The sequence below is a fragment of the Nestor notabilis genome, unplaced genomic scaffold, assembly GCF_000696875.1.
Source record: "Nestor notabilis isolate BGI_N333 unplaced genomic scaffold, ASM69687v1 scaffold21287, whole genome shotgun sequence".
Lineage (NCBI taxonomy): Eukaryota > Metazoa > Chordata > Aves > Psittaciformes > Psittacidae > Nestor > Nestor notabilis.
Genome location: NW_009936374.1, coordinates 42,248 through 54,855, shown reverse-complemented (window position 1 = coordinate 54,855; position 12,608 = coordinate 42,248). Strand labels below are relative to the sequence as shown.

Here is a 12,608-nt window from a genome sequence, read left to right as displayed (position 1 = left end):
CCCAGCAGAGCACTAACCTGTGAGGGAGAAGTCCATTTCTGTAATGCCAGCAGCAGGTGAAATGACCCAGCTCTGCTGTGAGCTACATGAAGGTCTGTCTCTAATGGCAAACTTTTGTCTACAGTCCGACACTCCCTCCCAACGAGTTGTTTAATCTGACAGCTTCCTCTCAAAACCTTCATTATAACTTCACTCCCTCCAATCAGGAAATCTTTACCCACTGTAGTCCTGTGATGTGCTAAAGTACTAAACTATTTCTGATCGATAATAAGCTTTTAAGAAAAATATGTAACCTTAGCCATCATGCTTTTACTGTTCAAACTTTGTTGTAAGAAGGTTTATGTGTAGCTGTGGCAAAACTGAGGCATTGAGGAGTTAGTGTAAAACCTCACTGGTTGAGCAGCACTTTATCCCTCGCGTTAGCCTTATTTTTCAGTGGCTGTTCACATAGGCTTTGTGGAAGACCCTTATAAAATAAATGTACAAGTTGCTTGTTCTTTTCTGACTCTTGAGGTGATAGATGTCTGTGCAATATCCTATGTCAAAGCCTCCTCAGTAGGCATCAGTGATTGATGTGGTGATAGCAGTGCCTGAAGGGAGCACGGATCATGATCTGTTTGCATGGTGTCTTGAACTCTGTTTCTCCTGAGGCAAACTCTGTCTGTAAATAATGTTTTTTCAACATGTCTTGCTTTTTTTGTTGAGAATTTTTTTCCTGGTTCTCATGTCTGTAAGAGCATTTATCATTGAGCAAGACTTCATTCACTTGCTGCTTTGGGTTGTCCTTAAAGCAATGGGTTGAACTTCACTCGGGAGCAGACAGGATGTTGTGTGCATAGATGCTGAGGCTAATCCTGACTACCTGTAGAGTCATGTGGCCTTGCAGATATTATCCCTTCTTGTATCTCCTATAAATGACAGTCATTCTGTGCCGTGGTGTTAAGCGTGGTCCGGCTTATGAAGACTGTCACGTCTGTGCTCTGCTTCTCCTTTTTCCACAGTAGTAACTGAAGTGATTCATGTCTGCTTCTCTTGATCCTTCAGTGCTGGAACTACTTTTAGAGTTAAGATAAACCAATGCATGTAAGAAAGGCTATTTTTGCAGTTTGCATGTGCATTAAAAAATCCAAGTGTTATACTTTATGAATATTAGTTCCTCTCTATGTAGCTGTGAACTGAAAGAAGCAATTCAAGTGAAGGGTGTTTCCTGCTGCATCACAGGTTCCTCCCTTCAGCACCTGAAGGTTGTTATTTCCATGATCAGTAACAAAAATAATTACTCTGTATTGACATTCATGTGTTATAGTGGAGGTAGAGACCAATACACCAAACAGTCAATACTCCAGAATGTTTTGGAGGTTTATTTAGTCTTGAGGTTTTTTTCCTGTTACGACCCAATCATTAAATTGTTGTCTCTCAAGAGGATTTACAACAGGATTGAAGGGTACTTTAAGCTGCTTTTTAGAAACAGGTGGTTCCATACAGACAGAAGGAAGCAGAAGATTTACTTAAACATGCTGAGCTGCAGGAACTACAGTGAAAGCAACTTGATTATGCTGTCTTTACAAACAAAACCAAACAAAATAAAAACCCTGCCAGAATAATTCCTTGCTCCCACTGAAAGCCTACCAGATACCATGATACTTCAAGTACAGTTTTCCTTCCCCTTTTTTAAAGGTGTCCTCAATTAGCGGATTTACGAGAATCCTTAAATAATATCTCTGCATTTCACAGTAGGGAGACAAAAAAGTTTGTCACTTATTCCAGGAATTAAGGAATTGTGTCACTGCTTTTCAGGTTGTTAAACTTTGTTTTGCCTACTTATGTTTTTAGCATGCAGGGTTCAAAGTGCTGCTGTTATTTGAGGTAACATATGAATTTGTGCTGGCAGAAGGCTTTGCAGTGTAGATGCTTTGTTACTAATTTTATCTGTTTAGATTACATTCCACCTAAGAGATTGCCTGGAGAGAGGCTATTGGAAGAGCATGTGATTTGTGGAATAGTAGCTCTGTTGGCTTTTGAAGGAGGCACAGCCCTGGTGCTGTTTCTAGTCATCACAACCAGTGCAGCTATTGAGTTGGGTAGCACGTTGATGTGGAGTTGAAGCTGAAATGAAAGAAAGAGAGAGCAAAAGTCATGTTCATAGGTTTGCTAGAAGGAGGTTTTCACGTGTCAGGCAAGAGCATGGGCAGAAAATAGGAACATCAGAATTGTCTCCCTTAGAAATTGGGAGCTGCCTTACTAGACCAGGCTGCCAGGTTTCTGGGTCTGATAGAGCAGTCACAAACAGGTTACAAGCATTAGGAGAACTTGGAGGAATCTGCTCATGATTCATACTTGTCATAGGCTGCAATATAAAGACTTGTATTTCTTCATAGTCTGAAGTAATAGTCTCATCTGCCAACACTGATACTTTGCTGTACAGCTGCTTTGCTGTACACAGTGAGGGGAAAAGTTTTATCCTACTGTCTGAAGCTCAGCTTGCTGGCACTGGAGGTAAAAGTACACCCAAAGGTGCCCCTTGGAGCCCAAAAGGCTGTTTGGGAATTCATTTGGGTTTTATTGCTTAGATGATTCTAAGTTACTCAGCTTTTGAAACTAAAAATAGTTTGCAGTACAGCTGAGCTTTCAAATCTGGTAGCTGATGGAGTGCTTTGCTCTCAGGTGGTTAGTCTTAAAATTACAACACAGTCAATTTTTAATTCTTTAATCATGAAAACATTTTTGCAAAAACTGCCTTGTTTTGTCATCTAGCCAATGCCTCTGTCTGCTTTTGCCGAAGTGTGGCTAACAGGAAGGTTTTGTAAGACCGGCCAAAGCTGTCTGACTTGTTTGAGATTGAGAAAGTGGTTCTTTGTGAATAACTTCTCTTCATATATACCTACATGTGGTTTTCTTTCATCTATGGACCACCACTTGAATCCTGATGGAGTTTTATCAGTAGGCCTTGAGTTGCACAGTAAATCAAAGGATTTATGAAAATACAAATATTTGATACCTTTCTCTTTTTTTCATCAGTGTTTCTAAGTATATCTATGCTACATATAATCCTTTTCTTATAGAAGGTACAGTTTTAGAGAGGTGAAGTAGCTCTCTTTTAAGGTGGCCATTGTTCACAACCTGTTAGGTGGTATATTGTGTCCAAAGCTTTGTTTTGAGCAAAAAATACTAACAAACTGAAATTATTTGAAGCTGGAAAATAATTTCCAGGAGTATTTGCAGCAGGAACATTGCGTAGAAGAGTCTGAAAATAGAACTGAGGTGGACAGGGCAGACTGGCTTTGTTTATTTCTTCATGTTAAGAAGTAAATTGTATAAAAGAAATCCAATGGAAGTTGAACAGTTACTTATTTAACAGAGCTCTGCTGTGATGCAGTGATTCAGCTTGCCCTTGCTGTGTTCAGTTAAGACCTGTGTTGTGAAATGGGAACTGCTGGGTCACACCTAACGCTGTTTGCATTTCTAATTGGTCCAAACCAAAAAAGAATTAAACTGAGGATTAGGTATGTTGGACAACACCTTACACAAGAACTTAATAGTACTGTGTTGATTCTTAAGGGTTTATCTTGATCATTTGCTGCTTGTTTAGACACTTTCAAAAGGTTAGCAGGAGGGACCAGCTGTTCTCCTGTGGCCATTTGTATATGGTGACTTCCACTGGGTTAAAAGCAGTGAAACTTGAGGTTGTCATTGATGACAGGAGGTGTAAATATCATAGGAGTGAAAACGCTGTCAGCACGGTTTATAAACCCCATTCTCTCTCAGGGGGGAGGAACAATAGTTGCTGTTGTCATTTGTGAAATAACTCTCCTTTGCATCACTGTAATAACACGCTGCATGGTTCTTTTGGAAAGAGTTGCTGAGTCAAAATATTATCACTGAGCAGGAAGTTTTCACTGAAAGCAACTTCCTCTTGCCTGTCAGAACTAATAGCTCTTAACCCTTTTTGTCAGTGTTAGGAGGATTTTACATAACGGGTGCTTTTCTTCAAAAACTTGTATGCATTGGTGTGCTGAACTCTCTGTCAAATGATCAGGTTTTGTATTTCGTATCCTGAAGCAATAGATGTCCATCCTTATATTTCTTCAGGGGAGAGAAAGTACAGAGAATAAGGTCCAATGCATTAATCATTCATGCGTTCCTATAAATATACTGTTCTGGTGAACAATCAGTCTTGTCCAAATTTATCGGGGGGGAAGGGGAGCTAGGCATCCATTTCAGGTGGATGCTCTGTATCTCAATAGGTATACTGGAGCCACGCAGGAATCAAGATTAAACTAATTTGTTGTTGTCTCATACCACAGTTCAGGTGGGTGGTGATACTGTGTCCTGTGCCCTGGTTAAACAGTGACCTTGGGAATAAGGAGGGTGTCTGTGACCTGGGACCTCTTGTCCCTGAGAGGTGGCTTGGGGAAATGGAGGAGATGGAGTTGGCTGGGATGGGACAGGGCAGCACAGTGCTGTCACCTATTTTTGAGTCACTGGAAGCCTGTTTGTCTGCCTGCTGAGGGACTATACTCCTTCATCAGCCTTGCCTGAGCTGTGCCAATATTCAGATGAGGTTTTGAAACACTAATATTCAGTCATGGACCTTATAGATGTTTGTGGTATTCACCCTTATTGTTCTTCCATGTGCATGAGCCCTCTTAAAAGAGCTTAATCCTCAATCACTGAAGTGCTTGGAGCCAGGTCTTTTTTTCCTTATTGTTTCCCTAAGAGAATTAAATCCATCTGAACGTTTTTTTGTGTGTGGGAAATCTTAGCTGAAAGGTACCCTTTGGGAAGGTAGCACAGCGACTAAAACACAAACTGTGACTTGCACACTTACTGTGAAAACAAAGGTGGTGCTTTAATTCCTGTAGTGGCATCCAGGCATGTGAAAGGAATACAAATGTGGCTTTGTATTCCTCATGCTGCCAGCCTGTGCCTCTTTCGTAGTTTGGAGGTGACAGATGAGAAGCCTGCATGGTGCCTTATGCTTGCTCCCAAATGGACTAGCACAGCCTGATAAGGAGAGCCTAATTGCTGTCCCTGCATCAGCATCCTGGGAATTGCTTGCCCTCCACTTGGAGCAGCTGATCACATGAGCCTGATTTTTCAGTTCAGTTCATTAGTCAGCCATTTTGGTCACCACCCTGCTCACTGCGCACAGCCAATCCTGTCGGCACTCCGGCTTTGCTGGGAGAAACGGACCAGCAGCGTGGTTCTGGCAAACCTGGATATCCATCTCTGCATTCTTCCTTTGTTTTTGCTTGGGTAATCAGCAGAGGAAGCCATTCTTTTTCCTTGTTCTGCTTTTTTTTATTTTTTTTTTTTATTTTTAATTTTTTTTACCTTGTTTTTTTCCCACCTCCTGGCTTTGATGCAGCAGTCAGGTCTCCTGTGGTTGCTTAGGATCAATAGCCTCTAGCACAGCTGAAGACGACAACAGTTGGTGGCAAGGAAGGACGAAGAGAGGAGCCTTAAGGAGCAGCGTTTTTACCTTGCTTTATATATGAAAAGGCCAGAGCAGCCTGTGCAACCCTGAGCACATCTGTCCTTTAACAGCAAGGTATTTCTCATTTTCTTCTTCGGAAAGCTTTTCAGTCCTGATTTTTCCCCCTGTTCCCGTTGTTGTTGTACCAGCTGAGTCATCATGTCTGCTCTGACGCCTCAAAGCGACATGCCAACCCCCACCACAGACAAGATCACTCAGGCTGCCATGGAGACCATCTATCTTTGCAAATTCCGAGTGTCGATGGATGGAGAATGGCTCTGCTTGCGTGAGCTGGATGACATCTCGCTGACACCTGACCCAGAGCCTACCCACGAAGGTATGGTCCGGTTCCCTGCCTCGGGATCCCTCCACCCGCTGCAGTCTTACAGACGAGGTGGGAGGGGGTGTCTCCAGAATGAGATGCTCTCGTCCTGCCTGGAGAACCTTGGACACCGTTTGACAAGTTAGAGAGCCACATTGGTGCTTTAGATTGCCCTTAGAATTTGCTGTGTCCCCCTTGCAGTCTTTTGCAGTCCCCCCCTTGGAGGCAGATTCGTGCTTAATTGTTAGTATTTTTTAAGATGTATCTGGAAAGATCAGCTTTGTAGGTCTCAGGAAGGAAGATAACCATAATGTGTGCTCAGTGATACATTTAATCATGATTTTACTCTTAAAATAGGGCTTATAGCTTTATTAGCTGCCAGTTTATACAAATGGAGCACACTGGCAAAACACAGCCCTGTGTCTGCGTATGGTCAGCGGGTAGTTTTTGGAAAGCCCCAAGTGATTACGCAGTTCAGCCCATTGTCAGGTGATGATACCATCACACATCTGCTCACTCACTTCTGTTGAGCGTGCTGCTTCTTCTTGAAAAGGGCTTTGTCATCTGGGTTGGTGGTGAGAACACTTTAATACCACCAGGTCATGTAAAATGAGGTTTGAAAGCTTTGTGATACTAGAAACACAAGAGGACATACATGCGTTGCTCTAACAGTAAAAACGGTGGGGAAGAAGGAGGTTTGGTGTATTTCTGCTGGAATTTTGGCCAGTAACCTGTGCTGTCACCAGCACTGCCAGGTTCTGAGTGCCCCTCTGCTGGCTGCTGAGCATCTTTAGGTCTTACAGTGGGAGGGCTCCATCTTTTTATGGCTGACCTTTTTCCAGTAACTACTGAAGTGTCACTCCGCCAAGTAGTCTTGCTTGACCCATTTGATGCTGACTTGTGAAGTCAGTAATGTCTTATATTGTTGTCTTGCTGGATGAGGCAACTTAAGTTGTGGTAAGGATTTGAGCTTTAAAATTAGTTCCCGGTGATAATTTAATTTCTATTTGACAGCTGCTTTCTGTGGTGGCAGCCCTTGGCTTTGGATTTGCTTGCCAAATTCTTAGTCACGCAGTGGGATACTAGACAGAGGTTTCAAAAGCAGAGCCTAATGCTCCCTTGGAAGCATGTCCTGAGGTTTCAGGGGGGTGCTGTAGGCATAGGAATGCAGAACCAGAGTAACAAGCACAGGGTGATCCAAGAATGCAGTAATTATAGGGCACAGACCATTTCAGACCTTGCTTGGTCTTACTCATCTGTTTTTGGACTCAAGTGTTTTGGGTTTTTGAACAGTACGTTCTAGTACAGGTGGAATGATTTTTAGATACTCTCTCTACCTCTTTCATAAATAGTACCTACTCTTTTGACTCATCACACTGTAGCTGGTAAATGACCTTCCAAGCAGCCCAGGGCTCTTCTCTTAGTATAGCCTGGAAAACCTTGCAGTCACACTGTGAGTCAGTTCTTCACGTCCTTATTTTTTGTATGTGTCTCTTTCCTCTCTGCCTTCTTGCTCTGAGCAAACTCATGGGAAAGATAGGCTTGGCTGAATCCAGTGTCTGTAATGGAGCTTTTCTGGGTTGCCTTACTGAAACACACTGAGTATGTGTCCCTACAGTGTACAGATTGCCTTCTGGCCTGCCTAAGTAAGCCATTCTAACACTAATACTAGACTAACACTTCCCCAAATTAGAAAATAATTGGTTTTAAAGCTTTAATTGCAGTCACTCTCTTGCAAGTACCCTAAAGGGTTAGAAATAAGTAAAGGGTTAGTATTTGCTTATTTCATTGCCATAGTATTTAATTCAGTATCAAAAAATGAATTAAAAGAGCTGTATCATAATGACCTTTACAGAGATGTTTTTTATATGTTCATAAATTAAGGTTGCTTGTTGAGAGGCTGTAAGACTGGTTGTTCTGAGGAGGTGAGGGGTGGTTAAAACCTAAGTTGTATTTTTAACAGAGATAGAAGGTCAGGAGGAAGTGTGCATAGTAGAAAAGCTGATACAGCTTTATCCCTAGTGTTCGAACTGATGCTACTGCATCAGCACTTCTGCCGTGTCCTCACTGTGTGTGTGGGACAGGCACCCAGTGCTTGTCTGAGAGAAAAAGCAGGACAAGAGCTGAGGCTGGTGTGTCTTGTAATATCTCCATAAAACTGATGCAAAAAGGTGAGGATTATGAAGAAGGAGGGGAAAAAAAGCTCTAGACTTCTGTCAAAAGCATAACAAAAATTTGCATTCTTTTCCCCTTACAAATCAAGACATGTAAAAATAATATATTGCAGCAGCAAATCCAACAACTTGTTGTCATCAGGGTTTGAAGTCTCCAGTTGCTGTCCCTCAGCTCTTGCTGCTTCCTGACAGTTTTTTGCCGCTGGCGTCTCTTCACTCTGTCATCTGCTATGACCTGGCCCACAAGCAGCCATCCTGCCTTCCACCTCCCTGTGCACCTATTGTGTGGTCCTTGTCTTGTGTGGTAGGTGTCTGCACCCATCCTTGCATCCCAGAACTGCCCGCCCATGGTGTCATAGTGAGAAGAGGAAGAACATGGATGTGGGCAGTGAGGAAATAAGAAGGGAAGACAAAGGGTTAGGAACACAACAGCAGGCAGGATGGGGAAGGTTTAAAATACAATGGGAAAATAAGATGGTAGTCTTGATAAGTTTGATGGCTGTACACTTCTGCTGGGCTGCTTTCCTATAAGGTCCTGTGATGACTCGGTTGTTTTACAAGGGATGAGTGGTCCCAAGTGTCTCCTCTTGTGGGTCCTTGGCTTTTTCAACTTAGTTATCTTACAGCCCTTGCACCTTCAAGCTTTTCTTCATACCATTGGCTGTGGGGTGAGTTTCCACTTTGCTGTTTTTAAAGATGGTTTTTTTTTTCCTTGCACTTATACCAAAGGTAAGGAAAAAAAAGTAAAATATCAGAGAAAAGAGAGTTGTGATAAACAAGAAGCTTCAGTACTTTTTTTCCTCTTTCCAATGGAAGTAGTTTGTTAGTAGTGGTTAGTTTTATTATACCTCTTTTTGATCATTTATTTAAAGCAGATCACTTGGAAATGACAGTTTAAACATCCAGGAAGAGGCTAAATAAGCGATTCTAATCTGCTCTGGTTTGATATCACTCACCAGATACACCATATTTTAATTCCAGTGAGAGAGAGGCATCAGAAGAGATTTAATCTTAGAATTGGGATGTCAGGGGAGGTAGAGGCTGGGACAGGGAGGGAGTTAGTAATGTTAAGGGCATAGTGGTAAGCAGTCTTCCTCACGGGTGTTTAAAAACAATAGACATCCTCCTGTGGTGGTGATGTTTTCTGGTAAAAACCCAAGCCCAATTCCACTACTTTTAAAGCCAAAACCAGTATACTTTGGAAAACTGATTCAGAGCTGAGTTGGAACAGTAAATTTGGAGTAATTCCATTCCTGCCACAGAGTAGGTTGTTTCTGAGTGTAACTCTGAGCAAACTTAAGTTTTAGTCAGGTTAGGAGAAGCATGTACCATTAGTAGAGTTACTGAGTTTCTGGCTGCTGTATGTATCCAATATAGCATCTAACATGGATGCTCAATTTAACAATAAAAGCTTGTTATCGTTACACAGTTTGCTCTTCCAGCTGTTTGGAACAATTGTGCTCTGCAGGCACCACAAAATGAAATGTCACACGAGTGGCTATTGAGCTTTTGTGACATTTTGTTTTGTGGTGCCTGCAGAGCACAATGAAGTTCTGATTACCTAATGAAGAACCACTGCTTTAAAAATGAAATAATTTCTCTAAACCAAGCTGATTTACAGTATGTAGCAAAATCATCTTTTCATACACACACACCGATCATCACATCTTGCACACAAACAAAAGCTCTCCCAAGAAAGCAAATGCTCTTTCAGTGCTAGAATACCTCTTGCCCATTGATTTGCTGCACTGTTTACTAAATCATCCTTCAGATTCTACCTTTTCTGTCTTTGTTCTTTTCCCATCACAAAAGTACTCTTAAAATACATACGGTGGCAGAAACCCCCAAACAGATCAAAAGGAGCTGGGGGCCAGATTTAATAGAACAAATACAAAGTCAACAATATGCAGGATAAATGAAATACTATGTGTTAATAGTCATAAATCTTTTGAATAGCAGTTAGGTCCTGTAACTCAGACAGCACACACTGGAAAGTAGAATCATAGATAAGTAATATGATAAAGATGATCATCTCCCCAGGGATGGAGATGTCTTCCTTACTGTACTTGCACCGAATCCCATCATGAGCTGAGCAGAAAGGGAGGCATCCAGGAGAAGATGGACATTTGACACTGAACCAAAGGGGAGGGAAGGTTCAGTTTTCGAAAGCTCATTATAAGGACAATGAGCACAATGTGCCAGCTCTCCACCTGATCTGAAGGAATTTAGAGGAAAAGAGATCGAGTGCCTAATTCAGGTTTATGTTTTACTTTTTAAACTTTTGTAAATAGTTTCAGTACTGTCATTGAGAAATTATAATCATGAGCTTTTTTCTTTGCTCTTTTAAGCTTGTTTAGTCCAAATTAAGTCAGATCTGGGAAACGTGGGGCAGGTTTATTTCCCTCGGAGAGAATGAATCAAAAGTATTGCAGAGAAACCTCTTGGGGGTGTCAACAAAGATGGGAAGTGAAAGATGGGGAGGAAAGGGAGGAGAGGAGAAGGATTTTGTTTTTTCTTTTCCTTGTTCAAACTATCAAGTGCCAAAATAAAATGAGAAATCTCCCATAACAGTTATTCAGGTGTTTCCCTCTGGAAAGAGGCTACTTGTGGAGAAACATTCCATGTAACTCCATGCAATTGCAACACATGGAAATGCCTGATGGTACACATGGAGACAGGAACAAAGCTTAGGAGGAGATTACACCATTAGTGTATGTGATGTACATTTGCTATTTCCTTGTCCTATACATGTAATGGAGAGTGGGGTTGGAATTCCCAAGTCCTCTAGGGTTTTTTTCTTTCTATCTCCTCCCAGTTTGCAGATCTACTGCTATTTCTTTTGGTGCAGCACAAGCCTGAACTTATGTCAGGATGTCCATGGCACAGGAAAAATGGTCATGTCAGTCTGTGACCCTCATGCTGCCAAATGAGGAGCAGTGTGCATTAAAAAAGGAGTGATGACAGCAGCCATTAAAAAAGAACAAACATAATCTCCTAACAATTTCACTCTAAGAATATTGCAGTCAGTTGTCACAATTTATAATGAAAGCACAAGCTGTAATGTGAGGTGGAGCAGTTCTGGGCAGCTGGATGCTGGGTAAAGATGCATTAACTGAGAGAACAAAGAAGGTGGGTGCAGGACAGCAGCGAGGGGATCATGGCTGTGCTGGTGTGGTCAGAGGAAATAGATAAAATGAGCTATTACCTGTAGGTATATATTACTTGCTGATACTATGGCAAGGTCAGGAGCATTGGTGAAGGGCAGTTATAGATGACAGAGGAGAGGGGAAGCTGCCCAAGGCAGCAGCAGTATCAAAGCCCACTTTTTCTCCATTTTGTTCTGCTCTGAACACATAACCAAAGTTTAGAGATGGGGTTTTTATGTAGCAAGTTTTTAAAAATGTGGGTTTGTTTTTTTTGTAAGCTACTTCGTAAGTTCTGAGCAGATTGTTCCTGGCTTTCTAGGCTGCAGGCTGGCTGGTCGCCTCTCCAGTTTTTGGATTGCAAGGTGTTTGAACGTGACATTGAAACTCTCTTTTGCTGGTCCTTTGTCATTGCCAACACTTTATGATCCACCCGATTTTCAAATCTGATCTGCAAAATGTCATTTCATACCTCTGATTTTAACAGCACCTTTGAACAACCTGGTTTAGTGTGGAAGGTGTCCCTGCCCATGGCAGGGGGTTGGAACTGGATGAGCTTTAAGGTCCCTTCCAACCCAAACCAGTCTGGGATTCTATGATTCTTTCTTGACCACTTCAATTATTTTTTTTTATTAAATGTACTATTTATAATTCCTAAGGCAACAAATACAAGTTAATGCATATAATATAGTCTGACTATATAATAAATAAATATAATAATCTGACTATAAGCTTCTGTTTCATGATAGAAGTAGTATTTGTCCATATAGTGAAGGAGAATGTGCTGGCCTTAAAGGAAAAAAAAACCCCATGTGAATCCAATTTGTCATGCATATCCAGTATTTCCCAGAAAGCTCTTCCAACTTTCCCTTGTGTTGTGACCCCAAAAAGAATAGCAAGTGGTTAGAGCAGCAGACTGCAAGTTAAAATTGGACAAATTATTCTATAATGAACCTCCTAAAGAGCACGTGTCACCATTCCTTCCATTAACATCCTTCTCTGGAATACTTTTTCCTGTGTACGGCATAATGAGGAATAACTGACTCTGAAACTACCTGGTTATACCGATGGCTGTTGTAAAATTTCACTTACAGTCCAACTTGAAAGTGCCTTTGAGTGTACATGAGACTTGTGGCTGGCACTCTGATTCAGGCACAGCAATGAGGCATGGTGGAGAGGTCTTGTCTCTCCTTTGTGGATGAAAACGAAAGAGTGCTTTGAATATTAGGGCTTAGATGAAATAAAGATGTTGAGTAAAAAAAGGAGATTGGGATAAAGCAACCCTTATTACTTGACGTTTCTGTTTGCGGTTTGGTTGGGTTGGGTTCACTCAACTATCACCTGATTCCTGCATTTAGTGTTTAGTCCTAACTTGTCTGCACTTGTGCAGGTCTTATTTTAAACTTGTTGGTTGTTTTTCCTTCTTTCCTCAGACCTTATTTCAGTCATAGCCAATGACTAGGAAGGAGCACAGGAGATTTTAACACTAGTGT

The 12,608-nt window shown here is 41.6% G+C and overlaps 1 protein-coding gene across 3 annotated transcripts in view; it reads left to right on the top strand.

Moving 5' to 3' along the window:
* Positions 1 to 5,635: 5,635 nt before the first annotated feature.
* RUFY3 (RUN and FYVE domain containing 3) overlaps positions 5,636 to 12,608 on the top strand; it is a 30,342-nt gene continuing 23,369 nt past the window's right edge. For all 3 annotated transcript variants that reach the window (XM_010018318.1, XM_010018317.1, XM_010018315.1), the window contains exon 1: positions 5,636 to 5,813. In XM_010018318.1, coding sequence (XP_010016620.1) covers positions 5,636 to 5,813 — 178 coding nt within the window. The remainder of the gene's footprint in view (positions 5,814 to 12,608) is intronic.